The sequence below is a fragment of the Astyanax mexicanus genome, chromosome 2, assembly GCF_023375975.1.
Source record: "Astyanax mexicanus isolate ESR-SI-001 chromosome 2, AstMex3_surface, whole genome shotgun sequence".
NCBI classification, from domain to species: Eukaryota; Metazoa; Chordata; class Actinopteri; order Characiformes; family Acestrorhamphidae; genus Astyanax; species Astyanax mexicanus.
Window position 1 is genome coordinate 46,444,925 of NC_064409.1, and position 19,087 is coordinate 46,464,011.

Below are 19,087 nucleotides of genomic sequence, written 5' to 3' on the forward strand. Positions count from 1 at the left end.
TTTTATTTTGCATAACCCGTGCTTACACAGCTACATTATGCGTGTAACTTTATAATTATACTGCAAATAAATATCTTTTGTTCTGATATTCAAACATTATCTGTTGCTTGGTTACAGACACAGAAACGCTTTGCTGTTCATTCAACAGGACCAATGAAATATAAAAAAAAATTGATTGAGCTTATTATATGTAATGGCAAAGCAGAAATACATTACCAGCAATATTGAATTTCTGCCACTTAATGCTACTAATCACCATTATAAATGTACTTATTTAGCCGTGCTTTTAACCACCTCTTTGTATTCTGTTGACAAAAATTAAAACTATGTGGAGTGATAATACAGTTATAGTTTATAAGCATAATTAACATATAGAAATCCACTGCAGCTGTGACATTTCAAATATATTTAAGATGTTCCCCTGTGTTCTCAACATAAAGATGGTGCTGACTGATTAAAAGTCATTTAGTCTAAGTTTTATCCACAGATATAGATTCATCAGCATGATTATTGAATTTTAATCCAGTTTCCTTAAAAAAGGTTCTGGTCCCTCCAGTTTTCTCAGAATAAAAATGGTACATATGAATTAATTTATACTTACTTCCTTAATAATAGTAAAAAAGAATCAGTTTTGCTACAGAATCACTGAGAGAAGTAAAGCAAAAGTTGAGGTAAGCAGATTAGAAGCTGCACCACCATGTTTAAGAGGTTGCCAGCTTAAATATATACATGTACAAAATATTCAGAATGTTCTGAAGTTCTTACATCAAAACTACAAGTACAGATTTTGTTTTATAACTTCTTAGATTATGTCCTACAAGGTTAAACTTTTTTTTACCACAATTAACCCAATAGTTGAGCAGATAAATAGAAATAGTGGAACTTACAGAGATATTGGTTCCTATCTGTTACCTGGCACAAGGTGCGCTGTGGTGCTCATTGCTATCATACACCCTGCCAAAAGTCTATTTTCAAACCTTCCCCTGCACCATTAAAATAGCGATGGAGTTTATAAATTTATCTATGCCGATTGATGTGGTGGTCTGGAAATAATATGTGTTATGTGTTCAGGCGCGCCACTGACTGAAATGAACCTAGACAACAGTCAACAGTCAGGCGTTCATTGCTATCTTGGCAATGCAGGTGTTCTGTGGGTGCTCAATGTGTATACACCCCCTCTCCTTAAACACACATATGGATTTTGGCAATACACAACACTAAATTTTACATCAAAAATAAACAACATGCATAATAAGATAACATTGCTCTAAATCCTGTAAATGACCTGCTTGTTCACCTTCATAGCGTAAACAAGCAGGTCAGTGATGCGCCGTTAAAATACTGATCCCTCAAAGTCAGCGCGCACCTGGCTCTTAAAGGGAATGGCAAGTGACATGCTGATAGGTTTATATTACGTTAGGATCAAAACATACCCTTGATTAAGAGAATGCCTTTTATGTGTTTCGAGCCGTGCCAATGCATACTTTTCCCGTCGTTACGATAGCAAAAACATACTGACATGCCCTAAATTAAGCTGCACAGTGGCCGATTGACGGCTCAACTATACATCACTGAAATAGGGCAGATGAAGTTTCTAGCCTGTAACCTCTACTTAATTTTTTGTTTGTTTTTTTCTTGTCTTTTTCTTGTCTTGTGTGAGCAAAAATAATAATAATTTTGTTTTGACAATGGAGAGTCATAAGCAAAATGAATCATTATTATAATTATTAATACAGATGCTAGTGATGTTCTGTTTTCAGTGACTTGATTAAGTTAAATCAGGTGTGTTTTTTTTTTTTTTTTACAGTGTTTACAATTATTTGCCTCAACTGTAATAATACTGTTTGCCAACTGCAGATTAAAACTATGAGTAAACACAAACTACAGGGGTTGGACAATGAAACTGAAACACCTGTCGTTTTAGTGTTGGAGGTTTCATGGCTAAATTGAAGCAGCCTGGTGGCCAATCTTCATTAATTGCACATTGCACCAGTAAGAGCAGAGTGTGAAGGTTCAATTAGCAGGGTAAGAGCACAGTTTTGCTCAAAATATTGCAATGCACACAACATTATGGGTGACATACCATAATGAGTTCAATAGAGGACAAATTGTTGGTGCACGTCTTGCTGACGAATCTGTGACTAAGACAGCAAGTCTTTGTGATGCATCAAGAGCCACGATATTCAGGGTAATTAGTCAGCATACCACCAAGAAGGATGAACCACATCCAACAGGATTAACTGTGGACGCGAGAGGAAGCTGTCTGAAAGGGATGTTCGGGTGCTAACCCGGATTGTATCCAAAAAACATAAAACCACGGCTGCCCAAATCACGGCAGAATTCAATGTGCACCTCAACTCTCCTGTTTCCAGCAGAACTGTCCGTCGGGACAATAAATTATTGTGGTCTAAAACCAGGTGTTTCAGTTTCATTGCCCAACCCCTGTATGTCCAGTGATAAATGAACACTGGCACTGCAATTTAAACCAAAAATGAGTTGAATTTACAAACAAAAACTAAAAAAGCATTACTATATGCAGCACATACACTGTACCTTATACATTTACATTGCTCCAGACTTACCCTGCAGTGGGGGTGTAGATGGCAGCTCCTCAGGTGGAGGAAGGCTGCACCTCACCATGGAGTCGACCATGGCGGCTTTACTCCTGTATAAGCCGACTGTGCACTGAATCCTGTCAAAATCTCTGACGCTGGGCAGGGATGGGATGTTGATCTCAACCTATCGGGAGACAGAGAGCTGGTTTAATGAACTGGCAATCTGTGTGAGAGCCCTGACAAGCCCCGCTGTTATGAGCTCCAGTGTAATGTCTGGACCTGCTAGCCTGCAATTTCACTGTGGAATGAAGGAGAGTCAAACACTGATTGGATGCACACATCACGTCCACAGAAACAATGCAATAAATAATGACTCCCCGTGACTCTGAGCTTACACACACATTACTGAACATATGCTTCTCCTATTCCTTCTTAAAGCAGCAGTGCCTAGACCTTTTCTGTTAAAATTAAAAGCAGTATTATTCCTCAAGATTCTAATTTAATTATCAGCATCCTGACAAAACCGTCTTATACGTTCATTCTAAAAAGAGATGATAATGATGAAGATGATACACTTACATAGACTCTTTCAAGGAAACCCCAGAACAACCCTTCTGCATCAATTAAGAGTAACCATTTATTTCTAGGCAATTTAGAGTGTCTAGTTAACCAGATCTCCGTCTTTTTGGACTGTGAAAGGAAACTGGAGTCCTCACAGGAAACCTACGCAGATAAAGGAAGAACATGGAAACTCCACCCAGAGAGGGACTTGAACCAAAGACCCCAGCACTGAGAGGCCAACATGCAAACTCCCAAACCACTGTGCCACCCAACTGTTGGATATAATTGCTCTCTATATTTTGACAGCATTTTACAAATGAACAAAAACACAGAATTTCACTCAGAAATAAATATAATTAACAAAAAAAAAACTGCTCGGTGCAATAACACATTCTCACCAATGTTCTCTAAATCCTTAAATCCCCAAAACCTACAGACTGCCACTTTAACATATTAAAATTGATCAGAAAGCCATGAATATTCTATATGTGATGTATGAGTGCAACTAATGATTATTTTGGTAGTGGACCAGCCTTTAAATAACTTTTCTGATTAGTCAACGATTATTTCTGTCATGCCCTTCATTTCTGCTTCCTGTGGGTAAGGTGCCTGTTACTAACGTTTCCTCTCAATTTCAACAGATAGGAATATCTAAATGCGGGATTTAAATGCGCTATAAATGGTCAGAAGCCATTTAAATGTGAAGTGCTATGATATTAAGTGAGATTAGGTCTAAGTTTGAAGACAAAGTTGAGTTGAGTGATCAGTTCTTGACTCTCCCCTATTGTGTTGTTTTGCTCCCAGTATTTATCAAGAATTTGCTGACACTGAAATTTGGAGTGGACACATTTTTTTTATAATCAACATTGTCGATTATGCGCATAAAACCATCTACACAAACTAAAATCAAAAGCACTGTGCAAGCAACTGCTAAATCAAGTTTCAAAACTGCACCAGCATGCACTGTACTCTTTCTGTACATCCACCATATGGCCTCAGTGAGCAGTTGTGGAGAAGATGCAGCACAGCTCAGCGTTCCTAATGATTGTTTGAGAACGGAAGTTTAAAAATAAGCGTGGTAATTGTGTCTGCGAGACCTGTGTGCTCACCTGCTGGGATCTCTTGCAGCTGAGGTTGGGAGGATGGAAGGAGACTATTTTAACACACTGTTGTTTGGGGCTCCACAGCCAGCCGTTCTTCTCCTCGGCTCGACTGCACTCGGACCTTCTCGTACATCTGTAAAACGTGCGGACAAAAACCGATATAAAACACATTTACATCACACACATCACGCATCAATCACAGCGGTTTGAGTTACAGGCGGTGTGCCGCCATATGGAAGCCTCTAATTGTGGTTTGTGAATTACAGCTTCCTGTGCAGGGTCAATAATACACAGTCTGTAAAAACCAAACACTCAGTAATTGAAGATGTATATATTAAATTAAAGAAATGAACCAAATAAACAGACAATAATCAGAAGAAAAAGGCTGAATTGTCACATTAATTTTAGATACACTATTAAACTGTATAGTATAGCTTATTTTATTCTGGCACTGACAGGCTGCACAGTGGGATATGCTCTCTGGCATTGAATGTAAATGAGATTTCTTCTGGAGTCATTTCTGAATTTTTAAAAGTTTTAGCCAGATGTCGCCAGTCATGATCATTACCACCTTGTGTGCTGTCCACTGTGTGTGGCAGTAACTTCAATGATGTACTCCTGGTGCACATGTGACTTTGTGAATCGAGGGATGTTAAATCTCAACACAATTTTAGAAATGGAATGTCCCATTCCTCTGGACCTATTTGAGCAATGTTTTACTCCATATATTGGCAAGAAGATTACTAAGTAAAAAAATACTTTAAGAAATGAATTCGAAAATTTTCAAGAACTTTGAAAGTATCCTCTTGGTATGAAAGAATGTATTGAAATATGTATTGGGCCGGCTCTGATTGCACCCCACACCATGACGATGTTTGTTTGCATGCTGCTGCCATTTTAACAGCTTGCCTTAAAGACACAGTTGCTATGCCATCGTCAGCCTACAATCTGTAGGGTCCCCTGCTGTAGAAACCTACTGTACTGTATCTGCAGGAATATTCAAGCAGCATAGGATGGACACCATTAGGAACCTCTATAATTCCTTGCCAAGACATTAGCCCAACACCCTATACTGAGAGACATTACTTACTGTATGTGTAGCTCAATACTTATTGCCCCCAACACTCAAAATATTTAGCATTTATTGTTCCTGGTAGACTTCCAATTATTTTCTAGAACATACTGGATTCCAACACTTACTTTATTGTCATTTCTGTCATTTATTAGCTTGAATTGTGTAGTTAGTACGTTTAATTGTTTAATGCATCATGGTGTAGTGGGCAGTGTTAGAAAGGTAGGGGGTTGAAACTGTACAGAGGAACAAAGTCAATCTGACTTCAAATTTAATGCCACTCCTAATCATCTGCCAGAACTTATGGTTTTAAATACAGTATTTATAAGATCATTTAAACTGTTCTGTTGCTGTGAATCAGTGAATGAACCGCTCAGTTAAACGCCTTCTAAATTTCTGTATACTGTACACTGCACCCAAACCCCGCACAAACCTATCAAACACCTGTCCGAAAGGGCTGTGCAGAGAGCGAGGGCGTCCGTCATCCCAAACAAGCTTTCTTTCACTGAGCTCTTCATTCACTTCCTGCAGGATTTCCTGTTTAACATCCTCTGACATGTAGCAGCACATCCACAAAAAAAAAAAATCACCTCCAAGGTCTGGAAGATACTTACACCTTGTCTGATCAGCATTCAGATACAGTTCTGTAATTCTCTACAGCATGTTGCTGTTTGGTAAACATGTTGTAGAGCAGAATTAGCATAAATCCTCACATTTTTAAAGGAGCGACGCATTAAAAAGCATCATATTCACCTGCCCTCCAGGACGCACCAGCCGCAGTAGGGATCTTTGAGGGCCATGCAGGACTCGCAGTCAGTCTTCAGATGGCACGTCTGCACGGGAACCTTAGAGATCTAATGTCCACAAAAACAGAAGCAGAAAGCTTTGATTTAGTCTTACTTTAGGTCGTCCTGGTCTTTGTTTGGATATCATTATGGAAGCGTAGACGCCGCATCAGCGGGCGGTGTTCACAGCGGAGGCATTAGGGCATATTCCCACAACATCAAACATCGCTGACAGCCGGAGAAATGAACCCTTTCACGTAACGCACACAAACTTAATGCCGTGATAAATGGCTTTAGTGCCGCACCTTTTTCTCGGCGGTGATGTACAGGTGGCTGTGGGTCTTGTCAAAGAAAAGGTTCTTATTCACGCGGCCGCCCGCCGTGTCCCCGGAAACCCTGATGTACCCGTCCGGACTGCTTGACAAATGAACCTGCGGAGTTGGAGAACAATAGACATGGAGCAGGTTACAATTATACAGTGCAGCATGGGACAAGACACATCCGTCATCTCCACCCACAGCGCCAAAACCCACACACAGCAGCACCCCACGCAACCCGAGACACACACCTGACAAAGTGTCATTCCCAAACTAATGGTCTACAAGCAGCTAATGACCACAAACTCCAGGAACCTGCTCTCAAAAAACTCCAAAAATACCCTCTCGGACTCTTCATTACGAACAGTGCTGCTACATGTAATGCCTGGATGAGTGAAAGCAAGATGCCAGCCATCCCAATTCTAAGCTTCTCTTTCTTGAATCAAATTGCCAGCTGCCTTTTGAGTTCTTGGTGTTCATAATGAAGGAGAAAACCCATGCACAGGAGGGCTGTGTACTGGCAAGAACTTAGTGATGCAATAAATAATACAACCCTCTATTGAACCCTGTATTGTGATATGTTTTCCATTGCTAGATTCCAAGTTTTGGCCCAATCCCATTTCAAACCTTGAACTCTACCCTTACCCCTACTTTTTTTGTTGTTTTTTTGTGAACAACTTTTTGTTCATTGAAAAGATGAGCAGTAGGACAGGTCAGTACACTGGATAATGTAAATATTCAACAATATAGACCATATACACAGTATTAAAAACGACAGAAGCAAAATAAACGTAAATATTCTGATCTGAGATTCAATTTAGGGAAAAGAAAAACACAAAACACAAAAACTAATATAAAATTGTAGGTTTTTTTTGTTTGAAAAGAAGGTGCTGTGGTCAGATGAGACCAAACTTGAACACTTTTTGGCTTAAATGCAAAGAGCTATGCTGTCATGGAAAAATCCCACTGCTCATCAACCTGAACCCAAAAGTCCCACTGTAAAACATGGTGGTGGCAGCATCATGCTGTGGGGAAGCTTTTCTTCAGCAGAGAAAAAGGAAAGCTGGTCAGAGTTGATGGGAAGATGGATGGAGCTAAATACAGGCCAATCCTGCATAGAAAACCCATTGAAGCTTCAAAAGACTGAGAGGTAGATTTACCTTCCAGCAAGACAATGACCCTAAACATACAGCCGAGCTACAGTGGAATGATTTAGATTAAAGAGTATTCATGTGTTAGAGTGACCCAGTCAAAATTCTGACCTAAATCCCGTTGAGCTTCTGTGACTAGATGTGAAAATTGCTGTTCACAGACACTCTTAATCCAACTTGGCTGAGCTTGAGATATTCTGCCAAGAAGAATGGGGCAAAAATCTCAGTCTCTAGATGTGCAAAGCTGGTAGAGACAAACCCCAAAACACTTTTGTAAGGCAGTTGTAATTGCAGTGTGCTAGTAGGTGGCTCTACTAAGTATTGATATAGGGAGGCTGAATACTTTTGCATGTCACACTTTTCTGACTTTTATTTGATAAAAAAATTTGAAAACCATGTATAATTTTTGTTACACTTCATAATTTGTGCTACTTTGTTTTTATCACTTAAATTTCAATAAACTACATTTAAGTTGGTGGTTGTAATGGGAAAAAAATATAAAAATGAATACTTAAAAATGCAAGCCGCTGTATCACATGTACTTTATTATACTGTAAGCTAGGCGATATACGTACTGCAAATGTTTAAATAACTGTCACAGTATATATATAAAAAACATGATCCCACTGCATAATAAGTTTCTTTAAAAACTATGCTATTATATATCAACAATGCATGTAATAACAGTGTAACTACTGGCAAAGTACACATTGTTAAATATTAATTACAGTTATACAGGTTATTTAATTAGCAGATAATTTTGTCCATCTTTCAGAAATGAAATTTGAATAAAGATTTTAGTATTAAAAAAATCACAGAACCAATTACATACAATTAATTACCGCACAATAGCTGTTGAAGAAATATAATATAAATGTATACACAACTTAGTCTAAACACATTATTACTCTATTTACTCTACTATTCACCAGTAGTTACACTCTTATTATATGGATTGTTTATGCCTGATTACACAGTTATTTAGGACACTTAATTATACTAAGAATAATTATAAACTGGGAGCAAACACATTTTCACATTTTCACACTTTCATATTTATATAATCCAAATATCCAATATTTATATAACCCAAATAAAAGAGAAGCTTACTTTTTGCCAAACATTCAAACAAAGCAATCCAGACTGTTCTCATACAGAGTTCTCCAATGGTGGAAGAAACTACCTTCCACTACCAGATCAGGAGAATCTCTCGCTATCTTTAAGAAACTCCTGAAGACAGAGTTCTTCAAAGAGCACTTACTCTCCTAACACCTCTAACACAATAACTACTTCTAACCTCATTTCCTTCTTCCCCTTCTCTACTCCTGCATCCCATTATTTCCCTTTGACCTCTTTTAGGCCCTGTCTAAAGATGTTTCCACCTTTAACTTCTATTACTTTTGTACTTCACTATTGTAAGTCGCTTTGGACAAAAGCGTCTGCCAAATGTAATGTAATGTAACTTTTTATCCAATCAGAAAAAAGAGCACAACACTGCCCAGTCTGTGTAGCAACACAACACAACATGTACAAATGAAACACTGTCTGCCTCCAATCTTTAAATGTAACTGATAGTTATTTTTAAATACTGCATTTCTAAAAATCCATACAGTACTGCAAAAGTACAAAATATAGTACTTTTAAAAATACTTTAATCTATCAATGTTTAAATGTTTTCTGTCTGTCTATCTTACGCACCTCATATATGTGAGGCTTCTGTATATATTACTGAAAGTAGAGCTTTCATGTGTCTCGTAATCTAAAAACAAATCAGCTGGAGTCTATTTTCTCAGAATATCTCAGGGAGGCAGATCTGACCTGTAATCACAATAAGCTCGTACCCTTTCATCCGACTTGGGTTTGCAGACGCTGGTGTAAAGCAAACACACCAGATTTGTCTACAAACCAAATGAGCTGTGTTTATCTAGACTGCAATAGGGCATTCCAATAATACTGATACACATTCTCTCCTTCCTTCTGGCAGACAGATTCACAGAATTACTACACAGCACAGCAATTCTCACCTGCCAAAAAAAAAAAAAAAAAACCTCTCTTTTTTATTCCTGTTGGAAGAGCTATGGAAGGCATGTGGCACGGAGCTGCCGGCTTTGGTAGATGACTAATTGGACACTATTTTGCTTCCATTTCCCGCGTTATTTGTCCTCGAGCTACCAGTCTACCTCAACTGGCAGTCAAACCCATGAGCGTTTCAGCAAAAAAATAAAATAAAAACGCAAATCAAAGAGAATTTAACTCTGGAAATAAATCTTCATTTATAAAACTTACCTTCACCACCTCTCCCACGCTGCTCCCCAGAAAAGCTATGGTGTGGTCGTTCTCCACGGCCACGGCCACCGCTGTCAGATGGCCTCGACCCTGTCTGGAGAAGACCGCCTCTGCCTGCAGAGCGAACTGTGGCCTGCTGGCCAGCGGGTACCGGAGAAACTCTGCTCCACACTTGTTCTGGTCCACTATTTCCTTCTGCAATGGAGGAAACAGAGAGTTTTGAGCCTCTAAAGAATCTGCTGAAGCCTCTCAGGCAGGACAGCGGTTTGTTACATCCTCACAAAAGAAGTGTCTTCTCTTTAAACCCTGTAAAAGCTGGATTAGTTTGACCTGAGGAAGTACTGAAGTACTGAAGTGATTTAAGCGCAGATTATGGATGAGATCTAGGATGAGTTCAAGTCTGACTGAATGAATGACCTCCTTTTAATCACTGAACCTGGTGAACCTTCCACAGTCATAGTGAGCCCAGTTCGTCAGAGCAAAAGCTGCTAATAGGCTACGCTTCTTCTTCTTCTTCTTCTTCTAGTTCTTCCTCTTCCTTCTGTCTGGAAGACAAAGCGAGCGCTCTGTATGAAAGGAGTGTTATTTGAACGCTCTTTTGTCCTCTTTTGTGCCATCTGCAATATCTGCAGTTCTTTTTCTCTGCCAGGCTTGCTGTGCTCCGCATTATTACTGCTTGTATGTGTGGCACCTTCTGCACAACAGATCCAGGTTATGATTATAAATCTGGGTTACATGTGGAAATGTTCGGGTAATTACACATACTGTACAAATTGGCCAGGGAGATTCCTTATAATTAACCTATAATATACGACAGGGGGGGCTATATTGGAGATATTGTCACTGTCAGGTACTGTACTGCAGTGCAAAAGTTTTAGGCACCTTTGGAAATTTCAGTAAAGAAAAAGCTTCTTATCTGGGCAGTAAGTGTTTATGAGCTCAGTAAAAAACACCACAAAGCGTTACAATAAATACAAACAGCAATTTTACAAAAAGCAGAGCTTTTACAGCACCGTGTTCCTTAAAACATCTCCTAATCTCTCCTCATCTGCCTTTAATATAATTATTTCTAGTTCTCATCATATCAACACCTGGTTTGGTAAATTGGTAAATGTGGTAAATCAGGTGAGCTGCTGATGGAACTGAACATAATATACACATGCTGGCTGAGGGCATCCAGGAGAAATCTGGAATCTGTACACTTTGTTCTACAGCTTGGCTCAGGATACAACCTGCTTACCTAAAAAAGAGAAATTCTTGTTATTTTTTACTGTATTTATGTTTATTTGCATCTGTTCAAATCATATGTGGTGCTTTTTTCAGGCAAAAACACTCATATTGCTGAGATAAATGGATTAGTTTAGTTTGCTTAGGTGCCTAAAACTTTTGCACAGTACTGCAACTCGTTATAGCACAAAATGCAAGATGGATGAGTGTACTATGTTGTATGTAGTTCTCTTATCAAGATTTTTTGTTTTATTGGATACATTTATTATTATAAGTAAAGAGGACAGAAAAAAAGTTTTTTCAGAGTTAGGGCGTTTTCCTGCCAGCACTATTTGATCCAGTTAAAACTGACTCTGGTTTATTTGTAATGCAGTTAATGCGGTTCGTTTGGTCAGGTGTGAAAACAGTAATCACTTACGGTAGCTAATCAGAACAACCGTACCGAGAACCATGAAACCGTGGTGAGAAAATGGTCCGAGCTCGATCCGACCCAACTAGAGCTTAAATTGGGCCCAAAAGCTCAAACACCACCCGAGTCAAGCCTGTGCACATTCTGTCAGAGCCTGATCCACTCTGCCCAATTAACTAAATTGAGCCCGGGCCCGATTTAAACCCCACATTATTTAATAAAAAGAGTGTTAAAACTGACCGATTTAAATTTAATTCTGAGTTGCTTGAATAAGCAAAATAATAATAATAATAAACAGTGCAACATGGAACACACACAACACGCTGCGCATTCCCTGCGACGTCGACATGTTTATGCTCAATTGCAGCGTGTATCTAAGGGGCCTGTACTTCCATTGTATTGCTTGGCAGCTGTATCCACACCCTGGCGTAGTTAGAACAATTCAGAGGTGCATGACATGGCAATTGGCCCACGTGCAAAGCTTTTAATTTGATTTTTTTTTTTCAAGAATAAACCAATGCAGACAAGTGGAGGAGCTCACATGTGCACACTGCGCAGGTCAGTACTGAGTGATTATAACATTATAATATAAAGTTCTGCAGTTTGTTCTACGATCATAGTGTGAAAAAACATAGGTCTACGTCACAGACCATTTTCTTGAACCTGACCAAACAGGGCCAAAGAAACTGTTGGGAAACCTCAGCCCACCCGATTATCTAAACTTTAGACCCAGTTATCAAGTATAATCCTCATACTTAAGATAGAGTGCAGCTCAGGCAGTGTTTAACCTGATTAATTACCCATATAATCACTACAGATATGAACAAACGCTCTCTCTGCTGCTTCATGCTAAGCTGTTTTTACACTTAATGCCGTATGTCTAGCACTCGCCACACTTGTCCTCTTGACTTTGCATTAAACTTTCTGCATTCAGTACTAAAGCAGCTTTAAACTTACATACCCACTGGTCTGGAATGCAATTTTTTCTTGCTATACTTACTTCCTTTCTGTTGTGCAAGACAACTCATGTAAATTAGTATAGACAACGTGGTCGTGTCGTTTGATGTGTTGCATTTTGGTACGTTTAGGTTATTTCCTGTAAAAATGCTCAGGGGTGTCCAAACTTTTTTTGTTGGGGGCCAGAAGAAGAAATATATTTGAAGTCACGGGCCACACTCTGTAATAAAACAAATCATGAAATATACGACTTTAAATAATACTTTTTTCCTGTTTATTTCATTTACACACCATTTTACTTGACTTACTATCTTTATCTTTGACAGTGTTGTGTAAACTAAGATTTTTCAAATTGATGTTTAATTTCATGATGTCTCTTAATATTAAACTCCTTAATTACGGCAACTTTAAGACTCTTTGGCCCGTTTTTCTGTGCTAGAAATGCGCACTCTCTCCGCTTTTAGACTCTTTTTGGCCCAATTTTCAGCTCTAGAAATGCGCACCCTCTCCGCTTTTAGACTCTTTGGCCCGTTTCTGACACCTAGCGTTCAAACTTTGAATCTCACATTATAAAAACCTGCTTAACAGCGGACCAACTTTCATTCTATTTCTAAAATACCTCGCGGGCCGCTCCAAAAAAGGAAACGGGACGCAAATGACCCGCGGGCCGTAGTTTGGACACCCCTGCTCTAAGTCAGCAAACTCATCAACTGATTCGGACCAGAGAAATGAACTACAGATGTTACTACAAATGTCCAAAGAGTAAGAACAAGTTTCTCCTATAAACCATAAAGCACTGGGTCTCCCATCTTACATTTCTGCTCTATTCCCACACCTGTAGAACACATGTAGAAAGCAGAACATCCAGAACATTGAATATATAATGCAAGTATACAGAAACCTGAGAGCAAAAATATCATCTCCAGCAGAGAAATCCTACCATAATCTAATCATCTAGTCAGTTTTGTCACAATTTCATGAGGGTGCTACTTACAGTGTGATGATTCTGACAAGGATTGTCTGTGATGGATTTATAAGGGCTGTACACAGCTGCTCTTCCTCCTATTTTCCCGTAGTCGGTGTAGCAGGCGTTGAGGATGTCCTCTACCCGCTCATTAATGCGCTTTAATGGATACATGCAAAGCGCCGAGTCTGTAGCGTCCTCGCCATCTGGACTGGCCACTATAAACAGCACTTTATCCCAGACTGAAACGGTGCCGTACTGACCAGAATCCAGCATGGCACGCGCCAGCTCCTTCCCTGGCTCGGTTACGTACGCAGCCTGGACTTTGTTGTACTGGACGCCGTTGCGACTGCAGTTGAGCTGCAGCTCCGTGTAGGAGTAATAGCTCTCGTCCCTCTCGCACAGGCGCGAGAGGAAGGTGAAGTTTTTGTTGTCCGACTCGTCGCGAGTGCGGGAGAAGAGGAAATAGATGTAGCCGGAGTCTTTGAAGGCAAAGCGAAACTGGTGCTGATACTTGAGGCCGTGGGGGAAGACCTGCACCGGTGAGGCCTCCACTATGCTCTCGAACACCACCCACTCCTTGTAGTTCTCCAAGATGCGAGTGGCGATGAGCTTGGGGTTGTCCTCCGGGCCTCCGTGCGCCTTCGCAATCAGGAAGACGGGAAATGTCTTTTTATCGGGGTTTTCCTTCAGCAGGAACGTTGCCATGACCCCCACCACTGAAATGTTCTCGTCGGTGCTGGCGGCGTACGTCCTTTCCCCTTTGGTGTCGCTGTAGTAGATCTCCTGGTTGACATTGCTGAGGTTCAGAAGAGAGCAGATGCCTTTATAAACGCTCCCGCAGACGATTAGAGATCCGTTAGTATGGTGGACCAGCAGGAGCTTGTTGATGTTGTTGGTGTCTTTGAGATCGGCGGTGGTGCAGGCGGAGACGGGCGGAGTGCAGGTCCGAGCGTCTTTCTTTGGCCCGGTCTCGGCTCTGGCCTCCAGCTTTAGAAAGGCGTCAAGCTGGTAAATGGTGTTGACTGCCCCCAAGTAAACTCGGCCTGTGGCGGGGTCCTGGACTACGTTGTTGATGCACGTGTCTGTGGGAAACTCCAAAACCTCTGCAGAGCTCTCAGATAAAAAAACGCACCACAGCAAGAACAGGACCATCTGCACCCAACCCGCCATTGCTGTGTGAGAAAGAGAAAAAAAAAGGGTTAGAAAAATGAATTAAATGCTTTTTTTCAGAAGCTAAACACAGTTCTTGCACAATGATGATGCCTTCACAAACCCACTCGACTGAAACTGTTTTTTAAGGTTAATGGTAGCCAGGAGCTTCTGCTGGGACAATAGACGCCAAAATATTTTTTTTTATGAACGATTAGACCTACTTCTGAGATTTGCATACAGAAAAAATGCCCACAGTGGTTCCACTGGCCTTAAAATATATTTTACAATTAGCTCTCAAGGACTGTTGGGCCTCCATTCAATTATTCCAACAGAGCTCCAATGGATCTACAGGTGTTCAAGTTGCGCATAAAGAGGCTGCAAGGGAGCGTTTAGAAAATGTAAGATATCTAGTGAGAACACAAAGTGAAAGTCTACAATGACCACCGCCCACCCTCCCGTCACCACTTCTCTTTCTCTCTCTCTCTCTCTCTTTCTCTACTTCTCTCTCTCTCTCTTTCTCTCTCTCACGCTCTCTGAGGACATTAATCTTAGTTTGGTCACAGCTGCTCGAGCACAGTCAATCATCTGTTGCTTATTTCATTACATTTAAATGACAGCGAGGCAATCTGACTCAGATACAGATACAGATACAAGAACACACACAAACACACACACACACACACACAAACACAGACACTGAGACCACTAAAAGAGAGAGAGAGAAAGAGAGAGAGAGAGAGATGGCACACACTGCTCAACTCCCAAGAAAAACGGAAAGAAAGTACGGAAAGTGTACCTTCTTCTTACACACACACACACACACACACACACCTTCATCCACAGCGCATTGCTCCTGTGTTACAGCACTCTACAGGTGGCACCGTCAGCAACAGCGCCGGGGTCTTTGTTCCTCATTCCAGTCAGACAGTCACTCCTGGAGGCACGCTTGTCAAAACCCGAAACCCCGACGAAGTCCCACCCGGCCGAGCACGGATAGCTGTTATGTTAACCTGCCTTTTCCCCGCAACTCTGACCATGCGCACCACTCATTATCCATTCACCCCCCAGGGCTCCGTTAATTTCAGCTCGCACTCTCATTTCCATAAAGGTTCCTGTTCCTCCATCTCAACCCTCCTTTTTTCTCCCCCTTCAGAGCAGCGAGCTCATTTATTTTAAATTCCATTTCTCCAGGTAAATGTGTCTGCCCTTTTTAATTCACTCCCTTAAACAATTTTCAACAATAGCTTAAAAACAGTGATACAAGATACAACAAGCGCTCGCTGAAACAGCGGCAATTCAGGCTCTTCTGTTCTCCTGTCTTTCTCGTCGTTCTCTAGAGAAGACTGGAGATGTTCTCTGCAGAGAAAACAGCACTGCCTGCTCTAGCTGAGAACAGATCTCTTCACATGAAGGGCTCTTTAAATAAGTGTGTATTATTTACAACGCTCATACTAGAAAATTTTAGGTAGTGCTTCCGTTTTTCAGGTTTTCAGTCTCGTATTATGTGCATAATCACACTGGTGCTATTAAACCTAATTATTGATTAAATAAGACCTACTTGTGTACTCAGTAAACTCAGTAAACAGTGTACCTTATCATTGATGTCCAATGAAAAACAACTAGCTCTATTTTTGTCTCTTTTCTGTTTTCTACATAATTTGAACACACAAACTGTCCCATATCGACATTTCTTGATGAATGGACCAACAGAAATTCTCCAACAAGACCTGAAATTATGATTTTTTTACATTGTTACAAGTTGCTTTGGGTTGTTTGAAGATTCATGCGTTTCATTGGACAGTGACAATATAATCAGTACAGTCAAAATACTCTCAGTACGTTCACCATACTATAAAATTACACTAGGTTCATAGTACATCCTATACTTAGCACACTCAACATCCAACCTCACCAAAGATGTGTTTACATGCCGGCGACAAGGCTCGTCCAAAGTTACTATAACATACTATAGAACACGTTATAAACTAAGTATACAAAGTACACTTTATGTACTCTCAGCACAGTAAATACTGGGCATAGTCAATGCACTCAACATACTCTTTTTACACTATATACTCTGTATATTTAGTACACGTAATGTATCTCAGTACACTATATACTCAGTATACTCAATAAACTCAATGTACTCTCAGTACACTATATACTCAGTATACTCATTACACTCAATGTACTCTCAGTACACTATATACTCAGTATACTCAATACACTCAACATCCTCTCAGTACACTATATACTCAGTACAATCAATACACTCAATGTACTCTCAGTACACTATATTCTCAGTATACTTAATACATTTAATGTACTCTCAGTACACTATATACTCAGTATACTTTAAACACTCAATGTACTCTCAGTACACTATATACTCAGTATACTTTATACACTCAACGTACTCTCAGTACACTATATACTCAGTACAATCAATACATTTAATGTACACTCGGTACACTATATACTCAGTATACTTAATACATTTAATGTACACTCGGTACACTATATACTTTGTATAATCAATTCACACAGTGTATTCTCAGTACATCCTATACTCAGTATACTCAATACACTCAATGTACCCTCAGAACACTATATACTCTGTATAACAATATACAGTATATGCACATTAACAAGAAATGACTCAGCATAGTTGATACAGTGTAGCTGGCATTGTGTAGTTGATGCTGCATGTGTAGCATGGTTGACACTGCTCCCTTCACGTAGCAGACTGTCCTAGCTTGAGTAAATCATAACATTCTGAACCCCTAAAAGTCCTTGGGGAAGATTCCCGTCACTACAGACTGTGCCAAATTGCATTATTGGCCAAAAGGTGTTTTAGTGCTCTGATTTAGTGCAGTCTTTATGACGGTAGTCTTTTTAGAGATTCTCTATTTCTTCTTTTTTTATCCAAGTACTTTAGAATCATAAAAATAATCAATAGACGTGCTACTTAACAGTGACAGGCCTAATTAGTGTATGTATAGTCACTTTGCAGAAGAGTCTATAATACGAGCACACTGATCTATTACTACTATATACTGTATATAAGGCAGCACTTGCTCAGCTCATGCACTTCCACGAGCCAGTAAGTCCGTCCCTACACCTACTATTTCATCAGGCTGTAAAAGAAAATGACTTACTGCCTCCTTAACTGTAAACCTGGGTCGGGGAGACCGAGCTTAAAGCCAAACGACCCACACCCTGTGATTCAGGTCGCAGCTGTCTGTGAAGCAACAGTAATGATTAAACACTAATCTGAGAGGACAGATCAGGGATTTTACAGGGATCGCGAGTTAAAACCCCTGACACAGACCCTAATTCAATACCGGGCTCCGGCACACAAAGGAAATGCCTCTCAGACATATAGATCACTCGCGGAGGCTTCACTTACGCATCACACATGTGTCTTTTGTTATCCGATTAGCCTGACACGTCTCCTGGGCTGCTAATGCAAGACAAAAGGTCAAGGCTCATGGGCCTCCATCCATCAACTCTGCGACGATACACAAGGGCCAAGCTATACGGCAAGAACGAGGAAGAAGTTAAAAGTTACAAGTCCGCTCTCATTAACTAAATGACAAAATGCAATCAGTGGCTGGATGCTAATTGGCTAGGGGTTAAATGGCATGGCTAAGTGTGCAATGAAGATAAAGTTAATTGGCATCTTCAAGCGAATGAAACAAAAATTGCTCTGTTTCTGACGAGACTATAGACTGATGTCTTGCGTCTAGTGCTGGGAGGTATGGCCAAAAATGTATATCACAGTATTTTTCAAGATTCTGACGGTTTCACGGTATATCACTGTATTTTTATTATTTTATTTTATTTTATTTTATTTTTTTATTATATTTTTTTTAATATAGATTTGTTAGTTACTGTACTGTTAGGAGTACATGTAATATAAAACACTAAGGCTTTAAATTAAGGCTTTGATTAGAATTGGGTTTACTTTGTCCCACAAATTTAACAAAATATGAAGAAATCTGACTTTATTATCAGAAAAAATGATCAGAAAAATAGTTTAAGTATTTAAAGAGATATTTCTAAAAAAAAGAAATTGCACAAATTAGATACAAGTTTAATATCAATTTACTATATGTTATTCCTAAAGACATTAGAGGCATAACAGTGTTTAAATCAGCGACAATTCTTCTTCTTTCTCCAGTTAACAACTACATTAAAACCATCCTTCAAGCTACAATATTAATATATTTAAAAGGGCTGTAGTTACTGCTCTATTTTACTGGGATAAAAAGACTCATACAGTAGAAACAGCAGCAGGAGGTGTTCTGGGGTGTGTCTCAATTCAGGGGCTACATCCTTCGAAGGACTCATTTAAAGGCTGATTACGTCACCGCGGTGTGACTAGACTGTCCCATTTCAAAGACTCCTTCGAATGCGGCCGACGACTGCAGCCTTCTTTTCCTTGGAAACGAAGGATGCATCGCGTGTATCCTTCACAGCCTACAGTATCCCAAGATTCATTGCGTGCCGGCTCATTTCATCGCGAAAATATATATCTGTGTG

The 19,087-nt window shown here is 39.9% G+C and overlaps 1 protein-coding gene across 1 annotated transcript in view; it reads right to left on the minus strand.

Moving 5' to 3' along the window:
* Window positions 1-19,087, minus strand: part of plxnb2b (plexin b2b) — a 295,240-nt gene that overhangs the window by 75,194 nt on the left and 200,959 nt on the right. The window contains exons 3-8 of the mRNA XM_049474378.1: window positions 13,418-14,562; window positions 9,831-10,025; window positions 6,382-6,507; window positions 6,045-6,145; window positions 4,226-4,352; window positions 2,583-2,739 (exon numbers count right to left, since the gene is read on the minus strand). Of these exons, the coding sequence (XP_049330335.1) occupies window positions 2,583-2,739; window positions 4,226-4,352; window positions 6,045-6,145; window positions 6,382-6,507; window positions 9,831-10,025; window positions 13,418-14,562 (1,851 nt within the window). The remainder of the gene's footprint in view (window positions 1-2,582; window positions 2,740-4,225; window positions 4,353-6,044; window positions 6,146-6,381; window positions 6,508-9,830; window positions 10,026-13,417; window positions 14,563-19,087) is intronic.